This window comes from Mus musculus, chromosome 5, assembly GCF_000001635.26.
Source record: "Mus musculus strain C57BL/6J chromosome 5, GRCm38.p6 C57BL/6J".
In the NCBI taxonomy this organism is placed as follows: domain Eukaryota; kingdom Metazoa; phylum Chordata; class Mammalia; order Rodentia; family Muridae; genus Mus; species Mus musculus.
Window position 1 is genome coordinate 129583404 of NC_000071.6, and position 27696 is coordinate 129611099.

At 53.0% G+C, this 27696-nt stretch overlaps 1 protein-coding gene across 2 annotated transcripts; it reads left to right on the forward strand.

The window, feature by feature from the left end:
* The first annotated feature begins 747 nt into the window (after window positions 1–747).
* Window positions 748–27696, forward strand: Mmp17 (matrix metallopeptidase 17). 2 transcript variants are annotated; one of them, XR_001784693.2, is made up of 10 exons: window positions 748–1045; window positions 11141–11273; window positions 11551–11680; window positions 12002–12285; window positions 13159–13335; window positions 15256–15355; window positions 18530–18612; window positions 18699–18851; window positions 22249–22369; window positions 22873–27696. XR_001784693.2 is itself a non-coding variant. In NM_011846.5 (10 exons), the coding sequence occupies exons 1-10, from the start codon at window positions 890–892 to the stop codon at window positions 23133–23135; spliced, it is 1737 nt and encodes a 578-aa protein (NP_035976.3). In that variant the 5' UTR covers window positions 766–889; the 3' UTR covers window positions 23136–25751. The 2 variants fall into 2 exon arrangements, 1 of the variants encoding a protein (NP_035976.3); NM_011846.5 differs by having other exon boundaries at window positions 766–1045; window positions 22112–22369; window positions 22873–25751.

Consider the following 27696-nt stretch of genomic DNA (forward strand, 5'->3'; position numbering starts at 1 on the left):
GTACAAATTGGGAACTATGGTTTCCACTTCTTACGGGTTGCGAGAAAGAAAATTTCATCTGTAAAGTGCTGAGCGGGTGCCAGATCCCAGCTAATGTTTGCTATTCATAGCCTCCCGGCTCACGGAGATAGAACGGGTCCAGCCCGCCGGAAGCATGGGGGGTTCACTCCCCGCCCCTCAAAACAAAGTCTCTTTTTTCACACCTGATGCAGACCCTCAGCAGCAGAGGCTAGATGCTCCCTGGCGGACTAAGGGGAAAAGGTGCTCTGTGCCCAAGGCTCCATACAGGACTCAGGTGTGCTCTCGGCCTAGTCTCCCGTCCTAAGCCCCTACTCCCGCCCACGCTCACCCATCCCATCCCACCCCATGCCCCCGCTCCCTCCTACGCTCTCTTGTATCACACTAATCCCCTCCCCCACCTCCGATCTCTCAGAATCGGGGTGCTTACTCCCACTCGCCCCAAGACTCTGTGGCCCGCGGGCTCCCCCGTGTGCCCATCACGCGCGCTGCAGCGGTCTTTAGGTCCTAAGTGACCTGAAACTAAACCAAGGGTTCTAGCAGGCGACCAGGGGGCGCGTCCAGAGGACGGCAGAGAACTCTAGGACACTCGCAGCCCGATCCGCCGGCTCCCTGTCTGCAGCAGTGCTCCAGCCTTCGGGGTGGGCAAAGCTTCTGTGCCATTACCGGGTCCCGCCCGCGCGGGGGCCCCTTTAAGGGAGTGGGCGGGGCGATGTTTATTAGCATACATTAGCATGGCCCTGCCCCGGAGGCGGGCGGGCGCGCGGCTCAGTCCCGCGGAGCGGAGCGGTGCGGGCGCGGAGCCGAGCGAGGCGCGGAGCTGGCTGCTGGCGGGTGCGGGGACCCTCGCCACCCGACCTGGGAGAGCGGGATGGGACGCCGCCCGCGGGGACCTGGGTCCCCCCGGGGACCTGGCCCTCCACGCCCCGGGCCGGGGCTGCCACCACTGCTGCTTGTACTGGCGCTGGCGGCCCATGGGGGCTGCGCAGCGCCCGCGCCCCGCGCGGAGGACCTCAGCCTCGGGGTGGTGAGTGAACGACAGGGGCACGGGACCCTGGGCACTCGGGAGCCGAGTCCCCAGGCGCTCACGAGGTGCAAGGGAGAAGGGAGACTCGCCCTTGCTCCTTTCGGAGAGGTGCGCGAATCCCGGTGAGGCGGGGGTGTGGGGGGGAACCCATTTTTAAGACAGAGAAACTGAGGCTGGGGCTCGGGCTGCTCGAGGCTCACGCTTGCAGGTCTAGGAGGATGCCGGTCCCTTTCCCGCTCCGTGCAGTCGTGCGCCGCAGCCGCGGGCGCCCCGGGGAGGTGGTCGCCCAGCCGGAGCCTGGTCTCTGGTTAAAAGCAGCTCCACAGAGACCTCTGGCGGGGTGACCGGTGTCACAGACGCCCGGAGCGGTGCGCCCCGCGAGCTTCGCGGCCGGAGTGGGAGGTCAGGGGCGCGCACCCCAGGCCGGGGACGCGCCTGTGGGCGTCCGGAAAACCTGGGGTTCCCGAGTTTGCCCCGCTGACGATGTTAGAAGAGCCTCCCGCACGGCGAGCGTGCCGCGACCCCGTCTCCCTCCTCCACCGGAGCGATCGGCCTTGTCCCGCCGGTGCGGGTGACAACCTCTGCTGTGTCAAGCCCGCTGCCGTCCCCATCCCGCCAACTCCCACTGCCAGAGCTTAGCTAGGCACTCCAGCTTGGGGACCCGGGTACCGGCTTCTTCCCACCTCTTGCCCACCCTCCTGACTGAAGTCGGGTTTGGAAACCCGCAGGAGACCCGGAAGGTTTCGATCAGACTTTATGGCTCCGCAGGCCCGCGAAGCCCTCTGCAAAGGCGCGCGCGGTGACTAGAGCCCGCTTTCGAGGAGGAGGAGGAGGCCCCGGCCTGGGTTCCTTAGATCTGGAGACCCGGCCAGGCGCGGCTTCCTGATTGGCACAAGCCAGCCAATATCCTAATGGGGTCCTGGCAGAGTCCGCTTTCCACGGGCGGTTGGCAACGAGGACTCCTACACCTCAGGTCTAGGCAAGGTGTCATGGAGATTTCCTGCTGGAGGAGACACTGGGGCGGGAGCAACCTCCAGTTTGGCAACATTTGCCCCTGGATCTGAGAGGGGCAGACTCTGCCACCCCCCAGGCATCTGAGGTGGCAGCGACCCATGCTTTCTCTGCCCACTTGCAGATGTCTGAGGGTCCCCTGAGGTGGCTTCTTCCCACTCCAGTGGCCTCTAAAATAGGGGTTCCTCACGTTCCTGATCCTAGGCTTTCATAGCTGGCTCCCCGATGCCATGAGCATTAGGACATCCAGACCCAGTTCTGGTGGGTGACAACAGAGTCCAGACGCACCCTCCCCCCCCCCCCCCCCCACACACACACCGTCTTCCTTCAAGCTTTCAGTGTATCTCTAACGGGACTGGTTAGGGGACAGGAGACAGAGCGAGGGAGGAGTCAGGGCGAGGGAGCCCCTGCCCATCCAAGTTCTTAATCAGGCCCAGTGTACTTAGGAAGTTTGCAGCAGCGGACCTCGGTGGTTGAGGTGGGGTTGGCTCCTCCCCCTGGCACCTGTGGGCTTCATCCGACTTTTCCCCTCCCCTACTGAGTTCCTGAGCACTCCAGGGTCACCAACCCACCAGCACCCTGAAGATCTCACTAACCAGGGTATGTGACTCCAGGCTTGCCAGAGGCAGCAAAACCCTGTCGTCCAATCCTGGGTAAGGCGGGAGGGTGCCGCAGGCAGCCTCCTGCCCAGGACAATACCCTCCCGGGTGTGGGAACCGGGTCCTGCCCGCCTCTCCTTTGGTGGCGGTGGGGGCGCCCTCTGGTGGCCCTCTAGGGAATGGCACCTAAGAGCTTGGGGCGCAGGGGCACTCACTGAGCTGCAAACGATGGGCGGGCTTTGGGTGGGAGCTTTCTGATGCCCCTCAGACCGCCCTCTGCGGGCTGTTGAGCGCATTCAGGTCTGGATGCCTCGGAGGAGAAGGACGCCTTTGTGTTTGTGATCAGCCGCTGCCAGACACCGCTAAATCCACGGCTGGGCAGGGAGGGGCGAGCGCCTGTGAATAAAGCCGGGAAGAGGCCCCCAGGCCCCCTGAAAGGACCCGCAGGATGTGGTTTCCTCACAGCTCAGTGGGGCCTGGCTTTGTCACTCCGTTTCTTAAGTGGTTGCACAGAGCCAAGTGTGCAACCCCAGGGAAGGTTCTGGAGAGTGGCGTCCCGGAGGCCTTTCCAAGCGTCCAGCTGGATAGCCAGGGGGAAGTGGACAGTTCAGACACAGCCAGATCAGGCCCTGGGTGGCACACTCTGCAGGTTTCATTCGCCACCTGTCTTGGAAAATGTTTCATCCGCTGCCTGGCTCTGCAGGTTCTGCCGCCCGTCAGCCCCTCATATTTCATTTACAAATGTCATACCACTCAGCCCGGCCTAGCTCCGTAGTGGATGCCGTGTTGCCGTGTCTCAGAAGCACCAAGCAGTCGTAGCTTCTGATGGCCCACGGTTCCTGGGGTTCTGCCTGAGAGCCCCCTTCATGCTACTCGAATGAGCCCAGCAAGTTTCTACCCAGAAGTCTCCTCCTGTGGCAAAGTTTCTCCCACTGTCGGCACCACACAGCAGGGCAGGTTCAGATCTTCATTGCAAATATGCCTACAACTGAAGGCTAGTTACTGGGGGAATAAACAAAGACCCTGAGGGTGGGACCAGTGGTGACAGGTGAAAGCAGGGACACAGAGTGCTGGGTTTGCCCGTGTGACCCCCTCTTGAAGCCTGAGCCACCTACCTGTGCAGACCTTAAACTCCCTCAGCTCTCAGCATCTTTTCTGGACCATGCAGGAATTCCCTCTTCTCCCCATGGCTTCATTCTAGGAACTACAGTTCACTGTGAATACAAACCAAGATAGCCAGGAGATTAAACAGAGATTGAGCCAGACCTGCTGATACAGGCACTCATTATGGGTGCCCAGAAACTGAGGCAGGAGGATGGTATTAAGGCCAGCGTGGGTTATGGGGTGACTCTCTTTAAAAGTGGAAAGAAGGCTTAGAGGCATATTTCAGCACAGAGCACTGGCTGCCAGCCCTAGCCCCACCAAATAAACCTGGCATGGTGGCACGTACCTGTGACCGCAGCACTGGGAAGCAGAGGAAAGAGGATACGGTATTTAAGGTCATCTTTGGCTACATAGAGTTCAAGGCTAGCCCGAGCAACATGAGATGACTTCTTTAAAAGGACCAATTCTGGGCGTGGTGGTGTATGTACCCTTAATCCTATAATCCCAGCTCACAGGAGGCAGAGGTGGATCTTAAGAGTTCAAGACCTGGTCTTTATAGGGAGTTCCAAGCCAGCCAGAGCTACCTAGCGAGACACTGTTTCAGGAAAATAGAAAGAAGATGAGTCTGGGTGTTAGTTTTAGTTGGTCTTAGTTCCGTGGTTCTCAACCTGTGGGTGGAGACCCCTTTGGGGGTCGAATGACCCTTTCACATGGGTCATGTATCAGCTATCCTGCATATCAGGTATTTACGTTGTGACTCATAGTAGTAGCAAGATTCCAGCTATGAAGTAACAATGAGAATAATTTTATGGTTGGGGGCATTCTCCACCACATAAGGAACTGTATGTATGAAAGGGTCACAGCATCAAGAAGGTTGAGAACCACTGGCCTAGGTTTTTTTGTTTTTTTTTTTAATTGCTTCGACCAAGGTAACTTCAAAATGGAAGTGTTTATTGACACAGCCCCAGAGGGGTAGAGGTCACGTTAGCAAGGTTGAAGAACTAGCTGCCAGAACAGCCGAGAACTCATGTCTCAGGTGGCAGGAAGCAAGCACACTGGGAATGGTTTGACACCTCAAGCCAGGTCCCCAGGGACACACCTCCTAATCCTCCCCAAACAGCAGTACCGACTGGAGACGGCGTGTTCATACAGAAGAACCTGGGGTGGGGTGGCCACTTTCATCCAAACCACTGCAGAGCTCATTGGTCTAGCATGGGAAGTGCCCTGAGTTCTGTCTAACACACACACACACACACACACACACACACACACACACACACAGAGAGAGAGAGAGAGAGAGAGAGAGAGAGAGAGAGAGAGAGAGAGAAACTAGGAAACAAAATGTCCTGGCTTCGCACTTTGCTTTGGTTTGAGACAGGGTCTCCCTGTATAGCCATGGCTAACCCGGAGCTCACAGAGGTCTGCCTGCCTCTGCTTCCTGAATGCTGGGCTTAAAGGTATGTGTCACCACACCTGGCCACCCTGTGGATAGCTACTGTTGGGACCCTTTTACCTAGACCTGGGCTGGGTCCCACACTACTGCTTAACCTGCTCTGTGAACCAACAGATCACAGGCCTTCAGTCTTCTCTCCTTTCAAATGGGCCTGTAGGAGCAGGCTGTGCTTAGGGGGAGAAGCTGGGGAAGTTCAGGAGGCTTGCAGGGCACTCTCCAGTGAGGACACTGCTGGGGGCCGTCTAGGGTACGTTAGACGTCTTTGCTCTTAACTGTAAACATGGAGGATTTATTAACACTTGGCCCTGGGTCTGCGTACAGGCCAGTGCCGGCACATGGAGGAGAAACAGCTCAAGCATTGCTGGGCACCTGGCTTGCAGAAACGATGGCATGGATGTGTGGTCTTCACACAGCCTGACATCCCCTCATAGCTCCACGTCTCACTCTGGGCTCATCTCCAGACCCTTCACTCACTGGTGTGCATGTCCTTTCTAGACTCTGATGCTTAGCTACTTCCTGCATCAAAGGCTCACACCCACTCCTCCCAGGATGAATGTTCTTCCCAGGGCTCCTCACCTAGACAATCCCGTGTCTACCCAGAACAACTTCCTGGGTGTCCGTCTAACTGTCCCCTCTGTCACATCTCTCCCTTCCCTGTCAGTGGCTACAGGATAAGCTCAGAAGCCAGCCGGCTCCAGCCCCAGTTCTGCACTCTCAGGCTGTGTGACTGGGTCCGTGCCCTCCCTCACCTCTCTATGCTTCTCTCCCCTCGATTGTAAAATGGGGTTACGGCAGCTCCCATTTCATTGGGCAGACTTACCCAGTGCCGGCTCTGCTCAAAGGAGACCACAGAGAACAAAACCAAACAAAAACCAGAGCTCACCATCCTCCACACATCCTGGGGCTTGTGGGGTGCTTTTGCGATAGGAAGCATTCAGTGGGCCTTAGCTCAGGGTCACTGGAGCAGTTGTCACCAGAACCAAAGCAGCCTGCCACACTGTGCGCATGGCCTTCCTCCATCCTCCCCTCCTCTCTAGACAGACCTGCCCTGGTCTGCCTAGCACTCCACAGACAGCCCTTGCCACAGCCAGGAATACCCAGGCATGGGATCACTCCGGCTACCTATTAGGATCTATCTTCATAAAAGGGTCATGCAGGGGCTGCAGAGGGGTTCACCCGGTAAAGTGCTTGCCGTGCAAGCATGAGGACCCGAGTTCAACCCCCAGAACTTGTGTTTACAAAGCTGGTCATGGGCCTAGCGAGATGGCCCGGCCGTTAAGAGCATGGACCTAAGACCCACATTTGATTCCCAATTCCTACAACAGGTGACTCACAATTGCCTGTCACTCTAGCTCCAGGGGACCAGATGCCTCTGGTCTGCTTGGTCACCTGCACTCAGGTACAAGTACCACAAGAAATATATATTTATTATATATAAATATAAGCTTGGCATGGTAGAACATACTTGTATTTCTGGCACTGGGGAGGCAGAACTGGGGGGGGGGTCCCCTGGAGCTTTCTGGCCAGACTTTCTTGCCTCTTCAGTGAACTCCAGGCCAGTGGGGGACCCTGTCTCTAAGGAGCTGAACAGTGCTCCTGAGGGTAACACCTGGCTTGTTGTCCCCTGGCTTTCGTACACATGCCTACACATTAATAAATAAACGAGTCGAGTATCCCATGTGCTGTGTAACTGTGGACAGGTTACCCGGCTCGTCCGGGCCTCGGTTTCCTCCCCTGTAACTGGGGCTCCCACTGGTGTTGCCCTTACAAGGGTCTGGGGGGCTTGATGGGGAAGAGGATAGTAGGTAGGAAGTGGGTGGCCAAAGGTGGCACTACCCATGGACTATAGCACCTATTGTTCTCATTTATATATTAGTGATTACCACAAACTTCATATACATGTGATACATATGTACACACACACATCAGGAGCTGCTGCTGCTTCTGACACTGGTTAGAAGGACAAGAATCTGAATACAGCTTCTGGGCCTCAGTTTCCCTACTTGTGAGAAGTGGCTAGCAGTATGTTTGCCTCCAGCTGGTGGGTCCAATTGGAGAGGGATAAGGGATGGCTGTAAGATTCACAGCAATAGCCCGGGTGCCAGGCAAGCTCTGCAGGCTCCTGGGGCTACACATGGCACCTGACCAAGGCTGTGGGTAGAGCTGCCCAGGTTCCAAGAGACACGGTAAAGTCAGCTACCGGGGGCTTGGGCGGCGGCTGCACTCTATAAATTTGCTAAAATCGTCTGAAGGATTTTAGCGCTGTATATATTATGCCTCGTTAGAGCTGTGAAAAGATGCACATTGTGTCAAATGGTGATAAACGCAACAGCAAGATGGGAAAGAGGAGGGAGCCCGGCATTCACTCACTGACTGCGTGTTTACATCTGTGCAGGAATCCCTGACTGGCCCAGCTAGCTGACTTAGTACTGGTCTGCAGTAATGGTCCCGTTCTCTGACTGGGCTAACAGGAAAGGGTATCCGCCCTTGGGGGTGGGACTCCCCTTCTCCTGGCCCCACCCCTTCCCTAGTGGCCTTCTGGAAGGTTCACCCTGAGCCTCACAGCATCCGCCTGCTGCAGCCTCCGTTGCCCAGGAGACAGCGGTCTGTCTCCGTGGTGACAGTGGAAGGAGGACCAGGCCGCCAAGCAGGAAGCCAGCGGCCCAGGACAGGGTGTGTGGTCCCAGCTCTATAGGTATTAGGAGACAGGGAGAGAAAGTGAGGGGGTCCGGAGGTCTGACCTCTGGCCATCCTGTTGCAGCCGCTGAGGTTGGGAGGGGCTTGTACATCTTCAAGGATAAGAGCAGGTCAGGTGAGGTGATAAGGGACTGGCTGGTTGCTAGCTGTAAGGTGCTGGTCCAGGCTGCCTATTCTGCAGAAATCGTGTCCTCTCGGTGGCTTTTGTCAGCCTAGGCAGCCCTAAGTCCCCTAGGCTAAGTGCCACCTCAGTGGCCCGTTATCCTCATTTGGCATTTAACAGCCACAAGTCCCAGATGATAATGTGACCCTCTGGGTGTTTGAGGTTCACCTGGCTAGAGCTGGATGAGCTGGCTGCCCAGGGCTTCCACACCCCCATACTCTGATGCTATGGGAATGTTGTCAGTGTCTACCTGAGGCCAACGCTGGCCATCACCCACCTCCCCCAACCAATGCCAACTGTAGTCAGCCCCTCCCAGGACTTAAGGCTGTGAGAAACGCCTTGGTTGGATACTGGGAGGGGGCTAGCAACATGCAAAAGATTGAGCTTTCTCTTGGGGGGGGGGAGGGGCATCTGAGATTGCAGGTGCAGTGTTGCTTAGTCCCAATTATGTTCTATTCTAGACAGGATGGCACCAACTGCCATGCCAGCTTAGGGGGAAAGGCATGACCCTACCCTCCCAGAGGACCTCAAATCCTCTCTGTTCCCCGTTCATGTTCACTCTTGGGAGATGGACCCCCATCCCCTCTGAGGTGTTCCATGGATGAGTTCCGGGGGAAGCTTCCTGCAAGAGGGAATAATGGCCATGAGGCCTTGGGCCCCTGGCTTGAGCCTGTGAGCTTGGCAGGGAGTCTTGAAATCGTGTGTGTGTGTGTGTGTGTGTGTGTGGTTTGACACTTGACAATACCAAAATATTTTTTAAAAAAAATAGTTTTTGAGAGAAGTCAAAACATGATCTTACCCAAGCTTGCCTCAAACAGAATCCAAAATGGGGCAGTAGACAGATCTGGGCCTGCACCCAGGGGTGTGGCTCTAACTTCCAGGCTGCTCTGGGGAATGTTGCCCTGTCCTTGAAGGTCCTGCCCTTCAGCCTTAGAAGCAGGTCTCTGGCATCCCGTACACACAGGCAGCTTCCGGCCTGGCTGCATGGAGGGATGGAGTGAGATGAATTTTGAAACAGCAACCCCAGCAAAGATACACATTATCTGGGGAGACGGCCTGGGAGGCACACCTGCTACTATATGCAAATTACATCATCCAGGCTGGATTGCCTAGCCATGGTTGCTTGCCCCTGATTAAGGCCCTGAAGGATCCTAGGGAGATGAAGGCCAGGTCTCACTACATCCACTGGGCTCCCAAGCAACAGTGGTCAGCATCAACAGCTAGCCCAGGAAACAGAGCCCAAGTAGTGTGTGTGCGTGTGTTTGTGTGTGTGTGTGGTTTGACACTTGACAATACCAAAATATTTTTTAAAAAAAAATAGTTTTTGAGAGGAGAAGTCAAAACAGGATCTTACCCAAGCTTGCCTCAAACGGAATCCAAAATGGGGCAGTAGACAGATCTGGGCCTCAGGACCTGGAGGGCCAGGGAAGGACATGAACGGGTTGGTATTTTTAAAGTGTCCATCAAAAAGGAAGCAGGTTACTGGATGTGATGGCACACAACTTTAAATGCTAGCACTGGGGAGGCAGAGACAGGAAGATCTATAAGCTCAGGGCTACATGGTAAGACAGTGTTTCAAAACGGGTTGTGTGAGTGACTGGATTAATGGCCCAGTGGTTAAGAGCATCTGTTCCTATTGCAGAGGACCTGGGTTCAATTCCCAGTAATCGTGTGTGTGGGGTTTACGACCAGCCATAGCTTCAGTTCTGGGCATCTGATGCCCTCGTCTGACCTCTGTGGGCAATCAACATGCATGTGGTTACCCATAGACATCCAGGCAAGACACTCTCACACAAAATAAAATACACAACTCTAATTTGGAATAATCTTTTGGAGATTTATTTATTTTATGTATGTGAGTACACTGTCATTCTCTTCAGACACAGCAGAAGAGGGCATCAGGTCACATTACAGATGGTTGTGAGCCACCATGTGGTTGCTAGTAACTGAACTCAGGACTGGGAGACCAGTCAGATCTCTTAACTGCTGACCCATCTCTCCAGTCCCTAGAATAATTAAAAAAAAAAAAAAAGAGTACTTTAATTGGCTCACAGTACCCACATTAGCTGGAGTCTTTTAGCTTCAACTCCATGGTGCTTCTAGCCTCTGAGGTCAACCTGCATTCATGTGTAGAGACATACTACAGAACCCCATAATTAAACTTTTTTGTTGCTTTTTTTTTTTTTTTTTTTTGGTCAGGGTCTCTTTATGTAGCCCCGGCTGTCCTGGAGCGCTCTCTGTGTAGATCAGGCTGGCCTCGAGCTTTCAGAGATCCGCCTCCTTCTGCTTCCTAAGTGCTAGGATTAAAGCTATGCACCACCACAGCTAGGTAATTCACCATTAAAAAAAGAAAAAAGTTGAGGAGAGAGAGCGCTTGCATAGTATACACAAAACCATAGGTTCTATCCCTAACACTGCACAAAACAGGCTTCGTAGTACATGTCTATATCCCATCCCTTGGGCAGTGGAGAGTCAGAGTTCAAGGTCATTTTTAGCTATAAAGTAAGTTCAAAGCCCCTTTGGACTCTGTGAGACCCGCAGAAGCAGACTCTGGGATTTTAAGACCAACCTAATGTACATAGCCAGCCAAGACTATACAGTAAGACCCTGTGAAAGAGAATGAGAGAGGAGAGAGAGAGAGAGAGAGAGAGAGAGAGAGAGAGAGAGAGAGAGAGAGAGAACAGGATATGGAAGGAAATTAGTCTGCAGGATTGAGCCTCTTGCTTGGGCCTTTCTTGAAAGGAGTATGGTTTTGGCTCAGAGCACCCTGCCCTACACAACCTTCTGAGCCAGCCATATAGATGCAAGTCTCAGGCAGGATGGTTGTCACCATCAGCATGTGGACTCCAGCGCCATCTGGTGGTTGCTGGCCAATGTTGCGCCTGCACATGCTCACCCACATTTCTGGCATCCGATTTATTATCTGCGTATAAACCCAGATCTAAGGACAGAGATGTAGTAGGGGCGGCCAGGGCTCAGGAGGCCTCTCCCTTGCAACAGTCGTGAGCCTGAGCAGCCCCTCCTCAAGTGGGCTCTACTCTAATAACCTCTCTGTTGTGTGTCCCCAGGAGTGGCTAAGCAGGTTTGGCTACCTGCCGCCTGCAGATCCGGCATCAGGGCAGCTACAGACCCAGGAGGAACTGTCCAAAGCGATTACTGCCATGCAGCAGTTTGGTGGTCTGGAGACCACTGGCATCCTAGGTCAGTTGTCCGGGAGGCACCGGGAGGCTCCTGGTTCCATCATGGCGGTGCTAGCCTGGTCATACCATCCCTGGCTGCTTGGGGCCCTGAAATTAGCCACTGTGGACTCAGACTGGATAGAGCCAGAAACTTGAATGCTGGCTTAACTTGACTGGATATGCGGGGGAGGGGGAGGGGGAGATTGAACACACCTGGCCTTGGGACCATCAGCCCTGAGGGAGCTCTTCACTGGGGAGGTGGAGTCAGGCCTATTTGCTGACCTGTGTATACTGTCCAGATGAGGCCACTCTGGCCCTGATGAAAACCCCTCGATGCTCCCTTCCGGACCTGCCCCCTGGGGCCCAATCGAGAAGGAAGCGGCAGACTCCACCCCCAACCAAATGGAGCAAGAGGAACCTTTCTTGGAGGTGCGTGGGCCAGGATGGGGGCGCCCTAGGCTAGCATGTCTCTGTCCTTCTGCCATCCCTGGGGCCAGACCAGGTCTGTGAGGATCCCACCCCTGTGTAGACTAGAGAGGGTGGGGCCGGCCCTGAGAAATCTTATCACCCAGGCCATCTGGAAAGCTAACCTTTGCTTATTACTCCTGGCCTCGTATGCATTCATCTCCTGGAGACTAGGAAAAGGCAGACAATAGGGGACACTCACTCATGGAGAGCAGCGCTTGACCCCAGTGGGAGGTCCAGAAAGGCATCAGGGACAGCTGGCCTCCACTCTGACCCTGACCCTAGGGTCCGGACATTCCCACGGGACTCACCCCTGGGCCGGGATACTGTGCGTGCACTCATGTACTACGCCCTCAAAGTCTGGAGTGACATCACACCCTTGAACTTCCACGAGGTAGCGGGCAACGCGGCGGACATCCAGATCGACTTCTCCAAGGCCGACCACAATGACGGCTACCCCTTCGATGGCCCTGGTGGCACGGTGGCCCACGCATTCTTCCCTGGTGACCACCACACGGCAGGGGACACCCACTTTGATGACGATGAGCCATGGACCTTCCGTTCCTCAGGTGCGTGGGGGAGGACTTGTCCTGAGTAGGTGGGACCCTGGGCCTGAGTAGTCCCTGTGGGCCCTGCAGACCCCACAGTAGCAGCCTGAACCTATAAAAGAAGGTAGATGCGGTTGTGGCCCCCAGAATGAGTCCCCACTTTGGCTTAAAGAGTTCTGCCCTAAGTTAGCCACTGGCTGAGACCCGTTGGGTTCTTCTCATGGCACTGAACCACAAGGGGTCTGCAGTCAGCTTGGCAAACCCGGCTAGTTCTCTGCACAGTGCACAGGAGCCCAAATCTCTCACATAGGGTATAGGGGTTGACACCCACTGTTTTTGAGCCTGGAAAGCCCACCATCACCACCATCTTCACAGTCACCATCTTCACAGTTATGGCCATCACCTTCACAGTCATCACTGCCATCCCTGTCACCAGCACCGTCATCCCTCCATCACCACCATTATTATCACTACTGTCCTCACCACCACCATCTTCCCATCATTACAATCATAGTTATCACCATCATCTTCAACCACCATCACCATCACCTTCACGAATCATCACCAGCATCTTTGTTGTTCACCCTTAAACACCCTTATCTGATCCAGTTCAGCATGATATGTCTAATCCTGGGTTGTCTCTACTATGGCCTGGTCCTAAAAAGGGCTGACTTCCATAGCATGAAAATGTAAGAGACCCCTGGGAAACTCCTTCCAGCCACACAGGGCCTCATAGGAGCTCAGCGCAGTCTCACATAACCACAGCACACATTTAGGCTAACTTGAGCCCCCAACACAGCCAGGATGCAGACACCCCCTGAGCTCTTTATTCCAGCACCATCACTAGAGAGGGGGTCCTGTCCCTCTTTTCTCACACAGTTTCTGTGTCCTCAGATGCCCACGGGATGGACCTGTTTGCAGTGGCCGTCCATGAGTTTGGTCATGCCATTGGTCTGAGCCATGTTGCCGCCCCAAGCTCCATCATGCAACCGTACTACCAGGGCCCCGTGGGTGACCCGCTACGCTATGGACTTCCCTATGAGGACAGGGTGCGTGTCTGGCAGTTGTACGGTGAGTGTCCCCAAAGCCCAGGAGGGACCGTACGGAGGGTGGGGCTAGGAACAAATGCCCCAAGTAGTTAGCTCTGCTCAGGGCTGTGGCCTCTTAGTCTAGAATACTGTGGGCACATGATATCTACTGGGGATGGGACAGAGGAGAGAAGAAAGGAGCGCAGGGCGTGGGACACGGGCCTCTCTGCTTTCTAGTACTGGTGTCCCAGGGACTTAGAGCCCTGGGGATTTCATATCTCTTCCTCAAAGGTTTGTCAGTCTTGGCAGCAATGAAAATGGACCCAGACCTACTGGGCATGTGCTAAATTAACCATCTAATCCTATAATGAAAGGAGGAACAGTAGCCATGGGGTTGGCCCAGGTCAGGCAGCTTGTCCTAGATAGCTCATAAGCTTGAATAGCCCTACAGGATCAAGGAGGAGCATTTTGCCCAGGATAGCCCATAAAAGTGTGAAGATATCCCTATAGGACAAGAATTCAAGCACATTGCCCCAGAGTAGCCCACAGGACCAAGAGGCAAGCTAGCCAGGTAGAGTCCTTGATGGTGAGAGGAAGGCAGCTTGCCTAGAATAGCTCCACGGGAATATAGACAGCCAAAACAGGAACAGAGTCTGGCCCAGGACCACTTCCAAGACACATCAAGAAGTAGATAGAGGTGTCTCTGTCCCCGTGTCCATCTGGAATACGATGCTCTGGAGGAAGGATCTTTCATATACAGAAACACCATTCTGCCCTAGAAGAGCCAACCCACCGTGACCAGCCTCCAGGCTCGCCTTGCACCTCCTAACTTTGTTCCAAGCCTCCTCCCGCTCCCCTCCACCCCATGAGTGGGGTTGTTGTTGTTGTTTTGTTTTGTTATGATGGTAGTGTTTTTGCAGAATTGTCTTTTTTTTTTTTTTTTTTTTAATTTGTATGTGCCTGAAAATATGTCTGTGTATAGAGGCCAGAAGAGGGCACCAGAGCCTCTGGAACTAGAGTTACAGGCAGTTAGTGAGCCACCATGTGGATGCTGGGAACTTAACCCAGGTCCTTTGCAAGAGTAGCAAGCACCCTTATTCACCGAACTACCTCTCCAGCCCGTGTGATTTTCTTTTTATGTGTGGGGATTTCTTGCCTTACATGTATGTATGTATGTATGGGCTCCGCATGTATGCCTGGTGCCCGTGGATCTCAGGAGAGGGCATTAGTTCCCCCTGGAACTGGAGTTGCAGGCAATTGTGAGATGTGTGGGTGCCGGGAACCGAACCTAGGTCCTCTGCAAGAGCAGTCAGTGCACTTAATGGCTGAGTCGTCTCTCCAGCCCCTGTGTGTTATTTGTAGTGCAGTAAAATTGTCCATCTCCAAGGGTGAACACAGGGTTAAGGTAGCACAATCACAGAGTTCTGCAAGCACCACCCTGTCCAGGTCTCCCCTAAGGAGAGCTGTCTCTGAAGATTGCCTGAAGTGAGACACCTTGGGGAAACAGAGCTCTACAGAATGAGGCCTTCTGTAGCTAGTGATCTGATCTTCCCCCAAGTGTGCTGTTTTCAAGGTTTCTCCTTCACCGGAGTCAGATCAGGTTCCTTTTCAAGACTAAATGAGCCCAGCACTGAACCCTGGGTCACTTCCCTGTCAGGCTCTTGTGACCCTCGCAGTGGACATTGCTGAAGAATCCTTGTAGCTCTCCTGGCTTCCATCTTTCCCTGGTGTCCACCCAGGAGTGTGGTGGTTAGGGACGCTGATGCGTTGGACAAGCTCTTGGGGCATAGTACACTTCACAGGCATGCTGTGGTGGTCTGCCCTACCTCGGCAGCCATTAGGCTGCATGGAAATACCAGGAAATCACCTGCTAGTCTCACGGCCCACGCCCCGTGCCCAGGGCCCTTGGAAAGGCGGGGTGAACTAGGGCCCTGGGTTGAGTGCAGTCTTCCTGTCTACACAGGTGTGCGGGAATCCGTGTCCCCTACTGCCCAGCTGGATACCCCAGAGCCCGAGGAGCCACCCCTCCTGCCAGAGCCCCCCAACAATCGGTCTAGCACTCCGTAAGTCATGTCCTTTGTCACTCTACCTTGGCCAGCCTGTCCTGGTCCAATGCTGCCCTTTCTGGGCTCATAGTACCCAGGATAGCCCAGGACCCTGGGGAAGGCATGTTGCATGTGCTGACTGGTTCTGGGGCACACTTTCTTCTCTTAAACTTCTCAATAGGAGATGGGGGAGCGGGGAGGAGCAGTTACCCCAGGGAGCTATAGTGAATCTCAAATCGTTCCTCTCCTATAGCCTGGTTCACTAAGCATAGCACCTTGATCTTGCAGCCAGGTGGCTGGACTGTCACCATTATTTGTTAGGGCTATGGAGGACTCAGGGGTTTTGTTGTTGTTTTGTTTTGTTTTTCGAGACAGGGTTTCTCTGTATAGCCCTGGCTGTCCTGGAACTCACTTTGTAGGCCAGACTGGCCTGGAACTCAGAAATCCGCCTGCCTCTGCCTCCCAAGTGCTGGGATTAAAGGCGTGTGCCACCACGCCCGGCATGGACTCAGAGTTTTGTATTAGTGCCCGTCCCTCTGCATTTTGACTGAGAGCTGAGTTTATCCAGTCAATCTCCCATCCCCTGTCCCCCATGCCATGTGTCCCCCACTCCTCCCAAGCCCCCCACCCCTGCACATATCCATATCCTGTCCCTGGGGCTGGGGCTGGGGCTGTCAGCACAGCAGCTAGGTTCTGTAATAGAAGGACGTTGTTGAAAGTTCCCACAGCACCTTTGCAATCAAAGTACGCCTCTGCTTGTTCTGGTTTGGTTTGGTTTGGTTTGGTTTGGTTTGGTTTGGTTTGGTTTGGTTTGGTTTGGTTTTCTGGGGACAATGTCTTTGTCTATAGCCCAGGCTGGCCTTGAACTGCTGCAATTTTTCTGACTTAGCCTCCAAGGGCTGGGATTGTAGACATGAGTAACGTGTGTGTGTGTGTGTGTGTGTGTGTGTGCGCGCATGTGCGTGTGCGTGTGTGTGTGTGTGTGTTTCATGTGATGGGGCTCCTTGTGAATGCAAGGTACGTGTGCTGAGCTATACCCCAAACCCTGTGTTGGTTGGTTGGTTGGTTGGTTGGTACTTTCCGTTTGGTTTGGTTTTGAGATAGGGTCTCATCTATCCCAAGTTGGCTTCAAACTCTTTGTAGCTAAGAATGAGGACAACCTCCCACCTCCTGCCTCTATTTTCCAAGTGTGAGAATTACAGGCATGTACAGCCCAGGATTATGCACTGCTAGGAATTGAAATCTGGGCTTTGTGCATGCTAGGCAAATGCTCGACAGCCTGAGTTGCATCCCCAACTTGTGATGGTTAAGTGTGTGTATGTACATATGTATATACACACACATATGTATAATATATTAGTGTGTTTATGTACATATGTATATACACACATATGTATATTAGTGTGTGTATGTATATAGTACACACATATATATTAGTGTGTGTATGTATATGTATGAATACATACACATATATTAGTGTATATATATATTAGTGTATGTATACACATATGTACACACATATATTAATGTATATATGTATATGTATACACACATATGTATATATCTTTAGTGTGGGTGTGGGTTGTGAGCACACACATACCACAGTGTATGCAGAGGTGAGAGGATAGCTCATGGGAATGAGTTCTCGCCTTCTACCATATTGATTCTAGAGATTGAATCCTTGTTATTAGGCATGACAGACAGCAAGTACTTTAATGAACTGAACCACCTCACTCACCCCACGTTGATTCTTTTCAGATAGGGTTTTTCTGTGTAATCCTGGCTGGCCTGGAACTTGCTACATAGCATAGGCCAGCCTCAAACATGTGAACATCCCACCTCTACCTCCCAAATGCTGGCATTTAGGCATAAGCCACCACACACTTGGCTTTGCTTGTTTTTTCTTTCTGTGATAATTGAACCCTGGACCTTGCACGTCTTGGACATTGAGAGTCATTTTTCTCTTTTTGGCCCCTCCCACTCAGTCCTCTAGGTGGGTAGGTATGTGTGTGTGTGACCCCTGCCCGAGGGTTCTGTGCCTTGTCAGAGCATGAGTCTCCTTATGAATGTGCACACTGCTGTATGGCTCTGCAGGTACTTTCCTGGGAAGCCCTCTCCTCTGTGGCAGAGCCTGAGGGCAGGCTGCCTCTCACGAATGCCCTCAGGACTCCATCAGGGCACCCTCTGCTGCTGATCACCACCGGCTCCTACCCACCACTCCTGCTTACTGTGGTAGACAGGATCCACTCCATCTCTGAAGTATGACACTGGCTCATCTGCAGTGTGCGCCAGCAAATATTCACACCCCTTACCCACCGGGCTCTACATGCTGACACTTATCTACCTAGGAAACTGAGAAGCCATTCTTACTTCCTGGCTATTGAGGATTTAAAAAAAAAAAAAAACAACATGTGTCTCTTTGTGGATATATGTACTACAGAGACCAGAGACATTGGATCCGCTGGAGTTGTAATAGCAGGCTGTCCTGGGCCACCTGATGTGGGTGCTAGGAACTGACCTGGGTCCTCTGCCAGAGCAGAAAATACTTGTTTGTTGGTTGGTTGATTTTTGAGACAAGATCTTACTATGTAGCCCTGGCTGTCCTGGAATTCACTATGTAGACCAGGCCATCCTCCAGCCATCTTCTATAACTTTAGGAAGGGCCCCTCTGAATCTTGTAAGTTTCAGGAACTTCCTGTGACTTGGGAGTTTTGTTTCCCTTCTAAATAGCAAGGGCCATAGCTCCTAGAAAGGTTTTGAATGTTTTTCATTCTCAGGCCATTGTAACCTAACACCCAAGCTGACAGGATCTGGTGATCTCCCTGCCTCAACCTCCAGAGTGAAGGATTATAAGTGGTGTGCCCACAAACCTGAGTTAAACTCACATTCTTTGTTTTTGGTTTGTTTTGGGATGTTGATGTTGTTGTCTGGTGTTTCAGGTTTAGAGGAGTTGGCTTTGGTGTTTTGAGCCAGTCTCGTATAGCCTAGGCTAGACTCACAAAGTAACTTATAGCCTTCTTGTGGCTTAGTTCTAACTGACCTTGTTTGCCTGGTAGGCACTGGCTACCTTGTGGACACAGGTTGTTGTTATGGGTCCTTCCAGGATGCTCACCCCCGTGGTTCTGGCAGGAATAGCTCACCCAGCTGCTTCGATGTTCTCCCACTCAGCCCATCTCACATTCTGCCCTGCAGGCCCCAGAAGGACGTGCCTCACAGGTGCACTGCCCACTTTGATGCTGTGGCCCAGATTCGAGGCGAAGCATTCTTTTTCAAAGGTAAACCCTGGGGTCCTGTGGAATGGCTAGATGGATTCCCATAGCCACAGCAGGCTGTGGTAGCCACCTTCCCTTTCCTCACCCAGGCAAGTATTTCTGGAGGCTGACCCGGGACCGACACTTGGTGTCGCTGCAGCCGGCTCAAATGCATCGCTTCTGGCGGGGCCTGCCGCTGCACCTGGACAGTGTGGACGCCGTGTATGAGCGTACCAGTGACCACAAGATTGTCTTCTTCAAAGGTGAGTGGACCGCTTCCATGTGCGTGCCCCAGCTTGCCCTGGCCTCCCTCGGTGTTGTCTGACTTGCCTCAGCCTCTCCTGCACCCTGCCAATCTAGAGCCACCCGACTGGTGAGAACAGCTGTACTCATTGGATGCCTGTATTGTTGCCTACTGGCGGCTTGGCCTGTAGGGGGCGCTATAGACACATAGTGAGCCAAAAAAGAAAAAAAAGAAAGAAAAGAAAAAGAAATTTTATTCACAGGGGATGTAGGTGGATGTAGGTGGATGTCTGATGTTGGGAGGGATGAAAATTCCTACACAGAGGAAGGAGTTTATTTGAAGCAGTATTAGAGGTGACGGAGGAAAGCAAGCTAAGGTAGGCAAAAGCCTATCTAGTGCCCTGCCATTAAGCAAAAATCCAAGTTTATAGTCAATATGAAGACCCCGAGGCAGAGACAGCCCCTCTGAGTGCAGAGAACAGCCGGGACCTCAGAGGCAATGAAATGCAAGGGGGATGTGAGGCCACCCAACCCTGGCCCTAATTCTAAAGCCTTCAGTGCTGGACTTGGACAGGCTGTATCTCCTCTATCCACATCTATGCCACAGGAGGGGAGCACATTTCTATAGTCCTAGCACTCAGGAAGCTGAGGAAGGAGGATTGTTACAAACTCCCAGCCAGTCTGGGTTACATACTGAGACTGTCTCCCAAAATTCAGGTGGCCTGGGGACTATGGATATTGTTTAATTGATTGATTAAATACTTGGCTGAGCTCACACAAAGCCCTAGGTTTGCACCTCAGCACTGCATGTACCATGTGTGTTAATCGCAACACTTGAGAGTTAGAGGAAGGAGGATTGTCAGTTCGAGGTCATCCTTGGCCACAGAGCAAGTTGGAGACCAGCCTACGTTAGGAAGGAGATGCGCGCGCTGAGGTGTGAGCCTCCTGGGCCCATGCACAGGTAGAAACGGGACCCTTCCTATGCTAGCTATGGGACAGAAACCTGGGATCAACATGAGCAAGTGGCTTTCCCTTGGCTCAAAGGTGCCAGTGTACCTTTGAAGGTGGTACCAGACCCAGGTCATTCTCCCTGCTCAGCTCAGGGCTCTACAAGGACACCTGGCTGCCTGAGCCAGCATGACCTCGTATATTACTTGACTATGCTGCAACAAATTAAAACTAAAGCAACTTAGGGAAGGTCTTATTTTGGCTCCCAGTTCTAAGGCACTCAGTCCATCATAGTAGAGAAGGCACTGCTGGAGGGAAGAAGAGACAGCTGGTCATCTTGTATCCTCAGCCAGGGAAGGCGCGGGAGGGAGGATGAGACAGCTGGTTATACTGTATCCTCAGCCAGGGAAGATGGATGCTGGGTTCAGCTTGCTTTCTCCTTTTTATTCAGATGGGAATCCCAGCCTGTGGAGATGGTGCTGCCCACCTCAACCCAATCTAAAATATCCCTCCCAGGCACTACCAGAGGCTTGATTCTTCACACTATCAAGTTGAAAACATTAACTATTTATTGTACTGCCCCACCACCACCACCACCACCACCACCACCACCAATGAGTGTAGCTCACTGGCCCAGATTTACTTTGTATCCACAGGCTGGCCAGCTTTTTCTCAGTTGACACTGAGCTGTGTTGTAGAAAAACTTAAATCCCAGCCTGGGGTTTCTACCCCGCCTTTGGTTATTGAGTTCTTGGATAAAACACACACACACAGACTTTTTTTTTTTTTTTTTTTTGGTTTTTCGAGACAGGGTTTCTCTGTGTAGCCCTGGCTGTCCTGGAACTCACTCTGTAGACCAGGCTGGCCTTGTACTCAGAAATTCACCTGCCTCTGCCTCCCGAGTGCTGGGATTAAAGGCGTGCGCCACCATGCCCAGCTTTTACTTTTTTTTTTTTTTTTGGTTAGCCTTTATATTTTTAATTAAGCCTTAAGCAATATAACAGCTGGGCAGCTGCCTACCCTCCATGCAGTTAGAATCTACTTTCCTGTCGATAACCCGGAGTTATTACTATTTACTATGTTCCATCTGGGCTGCTCTTAACTCCAATTGGGCATCCCTAGGGGCCACGTTCTCTTGACTCTTAACCCATGGCGGCTTCTCCTCCAGGCTATTGAAACCTAAACTCCACAGATGTCTCTTCTGCCCAACTCTTGGCTGTCGGCATCTTTATTTACCAATCACAATTAACTGGGGGTAGGGTCACATAGCTAGAGTCTACATATGTACTCTCTCATCTCTGGGGCAACCAGTTTTGGGGAGCCCAGATTAGCATTAGAATCTAAGCAGCATCTGCCCAGCCCACTACAGAACTGGGAAGCCCAAGACTAGTTGTTTCTAAGCACTGGCCCCTGAGCCAATGAGACCACAGCACAGCAAGTGTACATTTCACCCATACACACCCACTCTTGCATCACCAGGGTCTCCCCTTGCGCTGTGTCTTTGAACTCCAATCTAGAACATTCCTTCAGGCCTTCAGCATCTACCATCCCAGGCTCCAACCTCCATGTGCCATGTTTCCTCTAGATTAGGAATGTCACCCACAAGTGTCCTGATCATTCCATTTTATGGTAGTCTGGACATGGTGTAAACACAGAATTCTTCATTATGTTACCATCTCCAGCCTATAGTTACCAGGAAGTCCTGGAAATAGCCAAGAGCTACCTGAGCATCTCGCCCTGGGTCCCTCCCACACACTGGTACCCCTGGATGGAGCTTGCCTGCTTCCCTGATGCTGCCTTGCTCCAGCCAGTGTATCGATCTTTGTTCTCACTGAGGTTTCTTCAACGTCTTAATTCAGTGTCTCACAGAGACCCCTGCATCTCACTTGTAATAGGGTCTGGTGCTCCGTGCCTTTAACCATAGCATTCAGATAGGGGAGGCAGGCGGATCAGAAGTTCAAGGTCATTCTTGGGCTACATAGTGAGTTTGAGACTAGCCTGGGTCACATGAAACCCTGCCCTATAAAGGGTTTAAGATAGGTTATTTGATTAAGATATATAGCTATCAGTGGAGCAGGGTAACAGGTATCTTGGCTCCTTGTCTCTCTAAGTGGCTGTCAGAAGAGGACCCGATTCTCAGGCATTGATTAACTGAATGACCTGCACCAAGCAAATAGTAGGTGCTCAATCAATGTCAGACGCAGCTTTTCCTTGACGTGATGAGATGGGGTCACTACCTTGTCCTGCCACCTGGGTGAAGATGGGGGGGACATTGGGAGAAGTCAAGACTGGAGCCTTTGCCACAGCCCATGGCTCTTTCTCTCGCCACCAGGAGACAGATACTGGGTGTTTAAGGACAACAACGTAGAGGAAGGGTACCCGCGACCTGTCTCCGACTTCAGCCTCCCGCCAGGTGGCATCGATGCTGTCTTCTCCTGGGCCCACAATGACAGGACTTATTTCTTTAAGGACCAGCTGTACTGGCGCTATGATGACCACACACGGCGCATGGACCCTGGCTACCCTGCCCAGGGACCCCTGTGGAGAGGTGTCCCCAGCATGTTGGATGATGCCATGCGCTGGTCTGATGGTGAGCACCGGGCAGGGGACGATGCTGTCCGGCATGTTCCTTGTCTGTAGATGGGGTTTGGGGATGGGATTCCCTAAATCACTGTATACTCCACACTTATGTGTGTGAGAGCTCTGAGCGGTCCAGGGCCTCACCTCTCTGGCTTTGCTCCCTCTTTGTTCCCTGCTTTTCTTTCCCCAAACACACTGGACTTCCAGCCTTTGTATGTTTTCCTAAGAGGCTCCATCCTCCACCCCAATACTAAAAGAGATGCTCACAGAACAGATGCTAGGGAAACTGTGGCAAAGAAGAGTGGAGGTTGACAATCCATCCCTGTGTCCCACAGCCTCCTCCAGCTATCCAAGTCAGGCCCATGCTTCTGACTGACAGATGTGGCCCAGATAGCCGAAGCCTGCTCCCCACCCAACCCCCGACCCAAGCTCTGTACTCAGCCACGCTGTCCCATGTACAGCCCCTTGTGATTGAGCCAGCAGCTCAGCCTTCCTCCTCCTCCCCTCATACAGGTGCATCCTATTTCTTCCGAGGCCAGGAGTACTGGAAAGTGCTGGATGGCGAGCTGGAAGCAGCCCCCGGGTACCCACAGTCTACAGCCCGCGACTGGCTGGTATGCGGTGAGCCGCTGGCGGATGCGGAGGATGTAGGGCCTGGACCCCAGGGCCGCAGTGGGGCCCAAGATGGTCTGGCAGTATGTTCCTGCACTTCAGACGCACACAGGTTGGCACTGCCATCTCTGCTGCTTCTGACTCCACTGCTGTGGGGCCTGTGAACCTCAGTCTCTGCCAAGGCATCCTGAGGGCAGTGCTAGCCTTGCGGATCAAGGAGCCAAGGGGAGCAGGGACACACTGGCCAGTACTCAGCAGGACTTGTGCTCCAAGCTTCCGGTCCCTCGCTCCTTCCTTCCTTCCTTCCTTGAACCCAGGGGTGCTGTGCCATCTGCTGGAGTGGTCTCCAGCTGGGACAGGACGTCCCACCAAGGGCATCCATGCACACCTTGCCTACCTGGAGCAGCCATAGGCAGCTCCCCTTCCCTCCTCTGCACATCATGCTGCTTCGTTGCACCTTGCCGGGCTGCCCAAGCCCAGCTGTCACAACCCCAGGATGCCTTGTCTGCACCTGAGCGGCTCTGATGGCATCTGCACGTGGGCTGATGAGGGGCAAACAGGGGTTCCTCGTGGTATCCGTAGGGGCCACCATGCCTGTTTCACAAGTAAGAGAGTTGATGCCCCGATGGGGGAACAGGGTGGGAGAAAGGCACCTACCCAGAAGTCTGATCCACTGCCGTTTGCAGCAGCCAGCGCCGTATCTGCTGGGATAGGGGACCAGTCACACTCAGGATCTGCCCACAGATTCCCAGATGCTGGCCAGGGGCCTTGCTCCAACCACCAGGAGCACAGCCACCTCTCCCCGTCCTAGATAGGTTAGCCATGGAGGCTGTGTCCTGTTATCTCCCTCTCTTTGGCCAGGAGAGCATTGTGGGTCTCCCTCGGGTGCTGTTGATGGGGGTGGGGGGCGCCCATAGAGATATTTCTTCATCTGTCAGTACCCATTGCTTCAGCAAGATGCCCCCATATAGTTCTGGCCTGAGACCCTGCAGCTTGGACTCACAGCTGTCCCCTCCCCAGCTGCAGAAGGGCTTCTAACACCTGGAATAAAGGTGGGCGTTCAGTTTAGGGAAGGAGGATGGTTGGGGGAGCCCAGGGTGATAGCAAGGGGGAGCTGCAGGGATAAGTGTCAGGGTCCTCGGGGAGTCATGACAATGTTACCGCCTAACTTGGAGATGTAGGAGCTGTGCACGGATTGCTTCTCTGGGTGACAAACCTCCATGGTCCAGAAAGGGGCTGAGGTTGAACCCAAGATGGGTTAATGAGCTCCAGAAAGGAACAGCCAAGTTCAAAGGTTCTGGGACAAGACGGGCCTGAGGAACAGGGCCACCCAGGTAGGCGTGGCTGTAGGGTAAGCAGTTTCTGTCATTGGGCACGAGATGAAAATTAGTGATCACACGCACATACCCCCCTCCCCAACTGGCCCGGTCCCATCTCAGGTAAGAAAGGCTTCTGTCTACCCCAGGCCAGGTTTGAGTGTTGTCAGGATGAGTGAGCAGCTAGCGGGGCCTAAGTTTCTACCCTCCATTTCCCAAGCCTGGCCACACCCTAGACCCACCTGTCAGACTAGGCAGGACAGAGTCAGGGGTAGGGGCATCTGAGGTTTCCCTGTCTTGGAAGCCACCCTACTCTGCCCTCATATCAAAGCACGCTCCTATGATGTCCCATGTTGTCCACCAGCCTGCAGGACACAGATGTCCTATACAGCAACAGGGAAGGGTCCAAAAATCTTTGTCACATAGCACTGAAAGCCAGGCCCGCAGGCTGGAGCTGTCTAGATGCTGGTGTCACACTCATTTTAAAACCCAAACTCTTAATAAAAATTTTGTACACTGGACAGGTTGACAGCTCAGTGGTAAGGTTTTGGGGTTGATCTCCTCCTGTACAACTCCCCCACCACCACCCCCAAAATTCTCTGTACCTCTGGTCTTGGGCTAAATGGTCAGTGGGAACAGAGTTCTCTGAACTGCCCTCCCATGCCCTGCCTGCCTCCATTGCTGCATTCGGAGGTCTTGCAGGGAGAGCAGAACAGATTGGGTGCTAATAATGCATGGATTCCTGCAGGCTTCGCTCTGCAGTTGGACAGAATGCATTGCTGGGGCCCCTGTGGTTTATGATGTCGCTGCCCTTACAGAGGCTTCAGGAAGAACATAAGAGCATCTGCCCCGCCCACAGGCTGCTGGATATGATGCAGACTCTGGGCACGTACTGTCCCATGCTTCCTATGGGATATGACTCCCCCTGAGGCGTGCTCTCCAGAAAACCTCGGGAATTCCAGGCTATCATCTATTTTGAGCCTCCTTCATCATCCCGATCACCTTCTCTCCGGGCAAAAAGCTAACCCAGTGCCAGGTTTCCCAAATGCTGACTCCTACCCAACCTCTGCATCTGATCAGCCTACCTGAAGCTTCCGGAGACCACAGCCTGCGGCAACGTCTGGCGTGACACCACATGGTGTCCCTTTCTAGACAAGTTGTGGCTAAACACATATTTCTCTGTCATTCTGACTTCTGTGGTCTGTGAGTCCTGGGCTGAGCTGGCCCTCTGCACTTAGGTGGATGGCCCTCCTGTGACCACGGTGAAACTCCAGGAAAGAGGTCTGAGGACTCGCACCATCCAGGGAGGGCCTAGTAGCCATCAAGGGTAGTCATGGGCTCTTGAGCCTTATAAGCAAACACGTGCTCTGTGTTTGGGAAGAGGATCAAGGAACCCCTGTGTGGCTTCAAGGGCCAGGTCACAGCCTACCCAATTCTCATTTTACAACAAGGCATGACGTCTTTATCTGACCTGGCTTTTTTCCATGTTGCTGGTGGCTGGGAGTCCAGTCAGAGCCTGTATAGCCTCTCTGCAAGGTTCAGCGTTTTCTCAATGCCCCCCCCCCATACCCTGCCTGCCCCTTTCCATTCCTGCAGCCAGGGGTCTCCCAGGGAGAGCAGAGCACGTAGGTGCCAATGCATGGGCTCCTGCCGGGTTGTGCTCTGCAACTGGACAGGGCCATGCTCTGCTGGGACCCCTGTGTTTTATGATGTTGCTGCACGCACCTCTGTACAGGCCAGGCAGAGGATACTGTGAGTCCTTCAGTGTCCTACCCTGGGCTGGCAAGATGGTTCAGCCCCTGCCATTGAGCCTGAAGACTTGAATTCAGGACTCCCGTGGTGGAAGGAGAGAGCAAACACCCCCATGCTGACCTAGGACCTTCATATGTGTCATGTGGGACACATTGCCACACCCACACAAAATAAATGACGTGATTTTTTTTTCTTGATAAAAGATACCATTCTGCAAGGTATCGTGGTACATGCTCAGCACTTGGAAGCAGAGGCAGGTGGCTGTCTGTGAGCTCTGAGCTAACACTGGCTGCATAGTGAGTTCCAGTTCAGTCAGGGCTACATAGTGAGACCCTGTCTTTAAAAAACAACAGCCAGGCGGTGGTGGCGCACACCTTTAATTCCAGTACTTGGGAGGCAGAGGCAGATGGATTTCTGAGTTCAAGGCCAGCCTGGTCTACAAAGTGAGTTCCAGGACAGCCAGGGCTATACAGAGAAACCCTGTCTCCAAAAACCAAAACCAACCAAACAAACAAACAAAAACAACAATAGCAAAAAACCATCCCATGGGCCATGTTTCACATTCTCTCCTGTCCCTAAACAATTCCAGCCCTACTACCTTGGGATCAGTTTGCCAACTTGAAGGACTGGGATGGCTCAATATAGTCCTTGATATATAGGAAGGTAGGCTATCATGCCAAGCCAAGCAAAAGCATCAGGAACGAGACCAGGGTCACACTGCTGGGGTCATCCCAAGAACAGCCACAGTTAACAGCTTGTGTGCTCGAGGTGCTGCAAAGATACACTCACCTGAATCCTGGAGCAACCCTGAGAGAGTAGAGGCAGCTGTTCCAGATGAGAGAACTGAGAACCAAGGGGCGGCAAGTTTGTAAACCCTGGCACACAGTGAATGCCTGACCTGCAGGCTCAGGGCTCTCTCCCTGCTGCCCAGGCCCCTGGCAGGTTAGATCTTGAGAGTGAGACCACAGGATGCTGGGCTCCCAGGGCACTGGCAGCATCTTCCAGGGCTGTCCCAGCAAGAGCCTCCTCCCAACCCCCAGGGTCTTGGGTCTCAGCTGTGGCCACAGTGTTCTCTATAGGCCGGTGTCTCCAGTTGTCTCAGTCTCTCCTGTTGCTGTCTTTCTTCATCTGTTCCAGTTCGTGTCTTTCTCCTTGTTTGTGCCTTAGGGACCTCCTGCATATTGGTGTCTAGAACAGTGGTTCTCAACCTTCTTAATGCTGAGACCCATTAATGATGTTGTGGTGACATCGCCCCCCCCCCAATCCACCCAAGCACAAAATTATTTTCGTTGCTACTTCATAACTGTAATCTTGCTACTGTTATGAATCATAATGTAAATATCTGATATGCCATCCTCAAAAAAGGGTCTCAACCCACTGGTTGAGGACCACTGGTCTAGGCCATTGTAGAGCTGGTACCTCTGGTTACTGTCTTCATTAACGTCTCTGTACTGGAGTCCCTGTTTGGCCCGGACATCCTATAGCTGTCCTAGCATTCAGTTCTTCACTCAACAAACATTACTAAAACCAGGCAGAGTATAAGTAGAATCTATAAGCATATATAACGCTTACATGCTAAGCATTTATGTTTGCTACCAGTCAGCTGAGCTATGCTTTTTTCTTTTCTACCCAATAAAGTAGCTGAGACTATCTTCCA

What these genes read in the sequence shown, in the direction of transcription:
- Mmp17 (NM_011846.5), top strand. Translation starts at nt 890, where the DNA reads ATGGGACGCCGCCCGCGGGGACCTGGGTCCCCCCGGGGACCTGGCCCT. An exon ending in GGAGACCACTGGCATCCTAG is followed by an intron (nt 11,274 to 11,550) that starts GTCAGTTGTCCG and finishes TATACTGTCCAG; the next exon opens with ATGAGGCCACTCTGGCCCTG. An exon ending in AACAATCGGTCTAGCACTCC is followed by an intron (nt 15,356 to 18,529) that starts GTAAGTCATGTC and finishes TCTGCCCTGCAG; the next exon opens with GCCCCAGAAGGACGTGCCTC.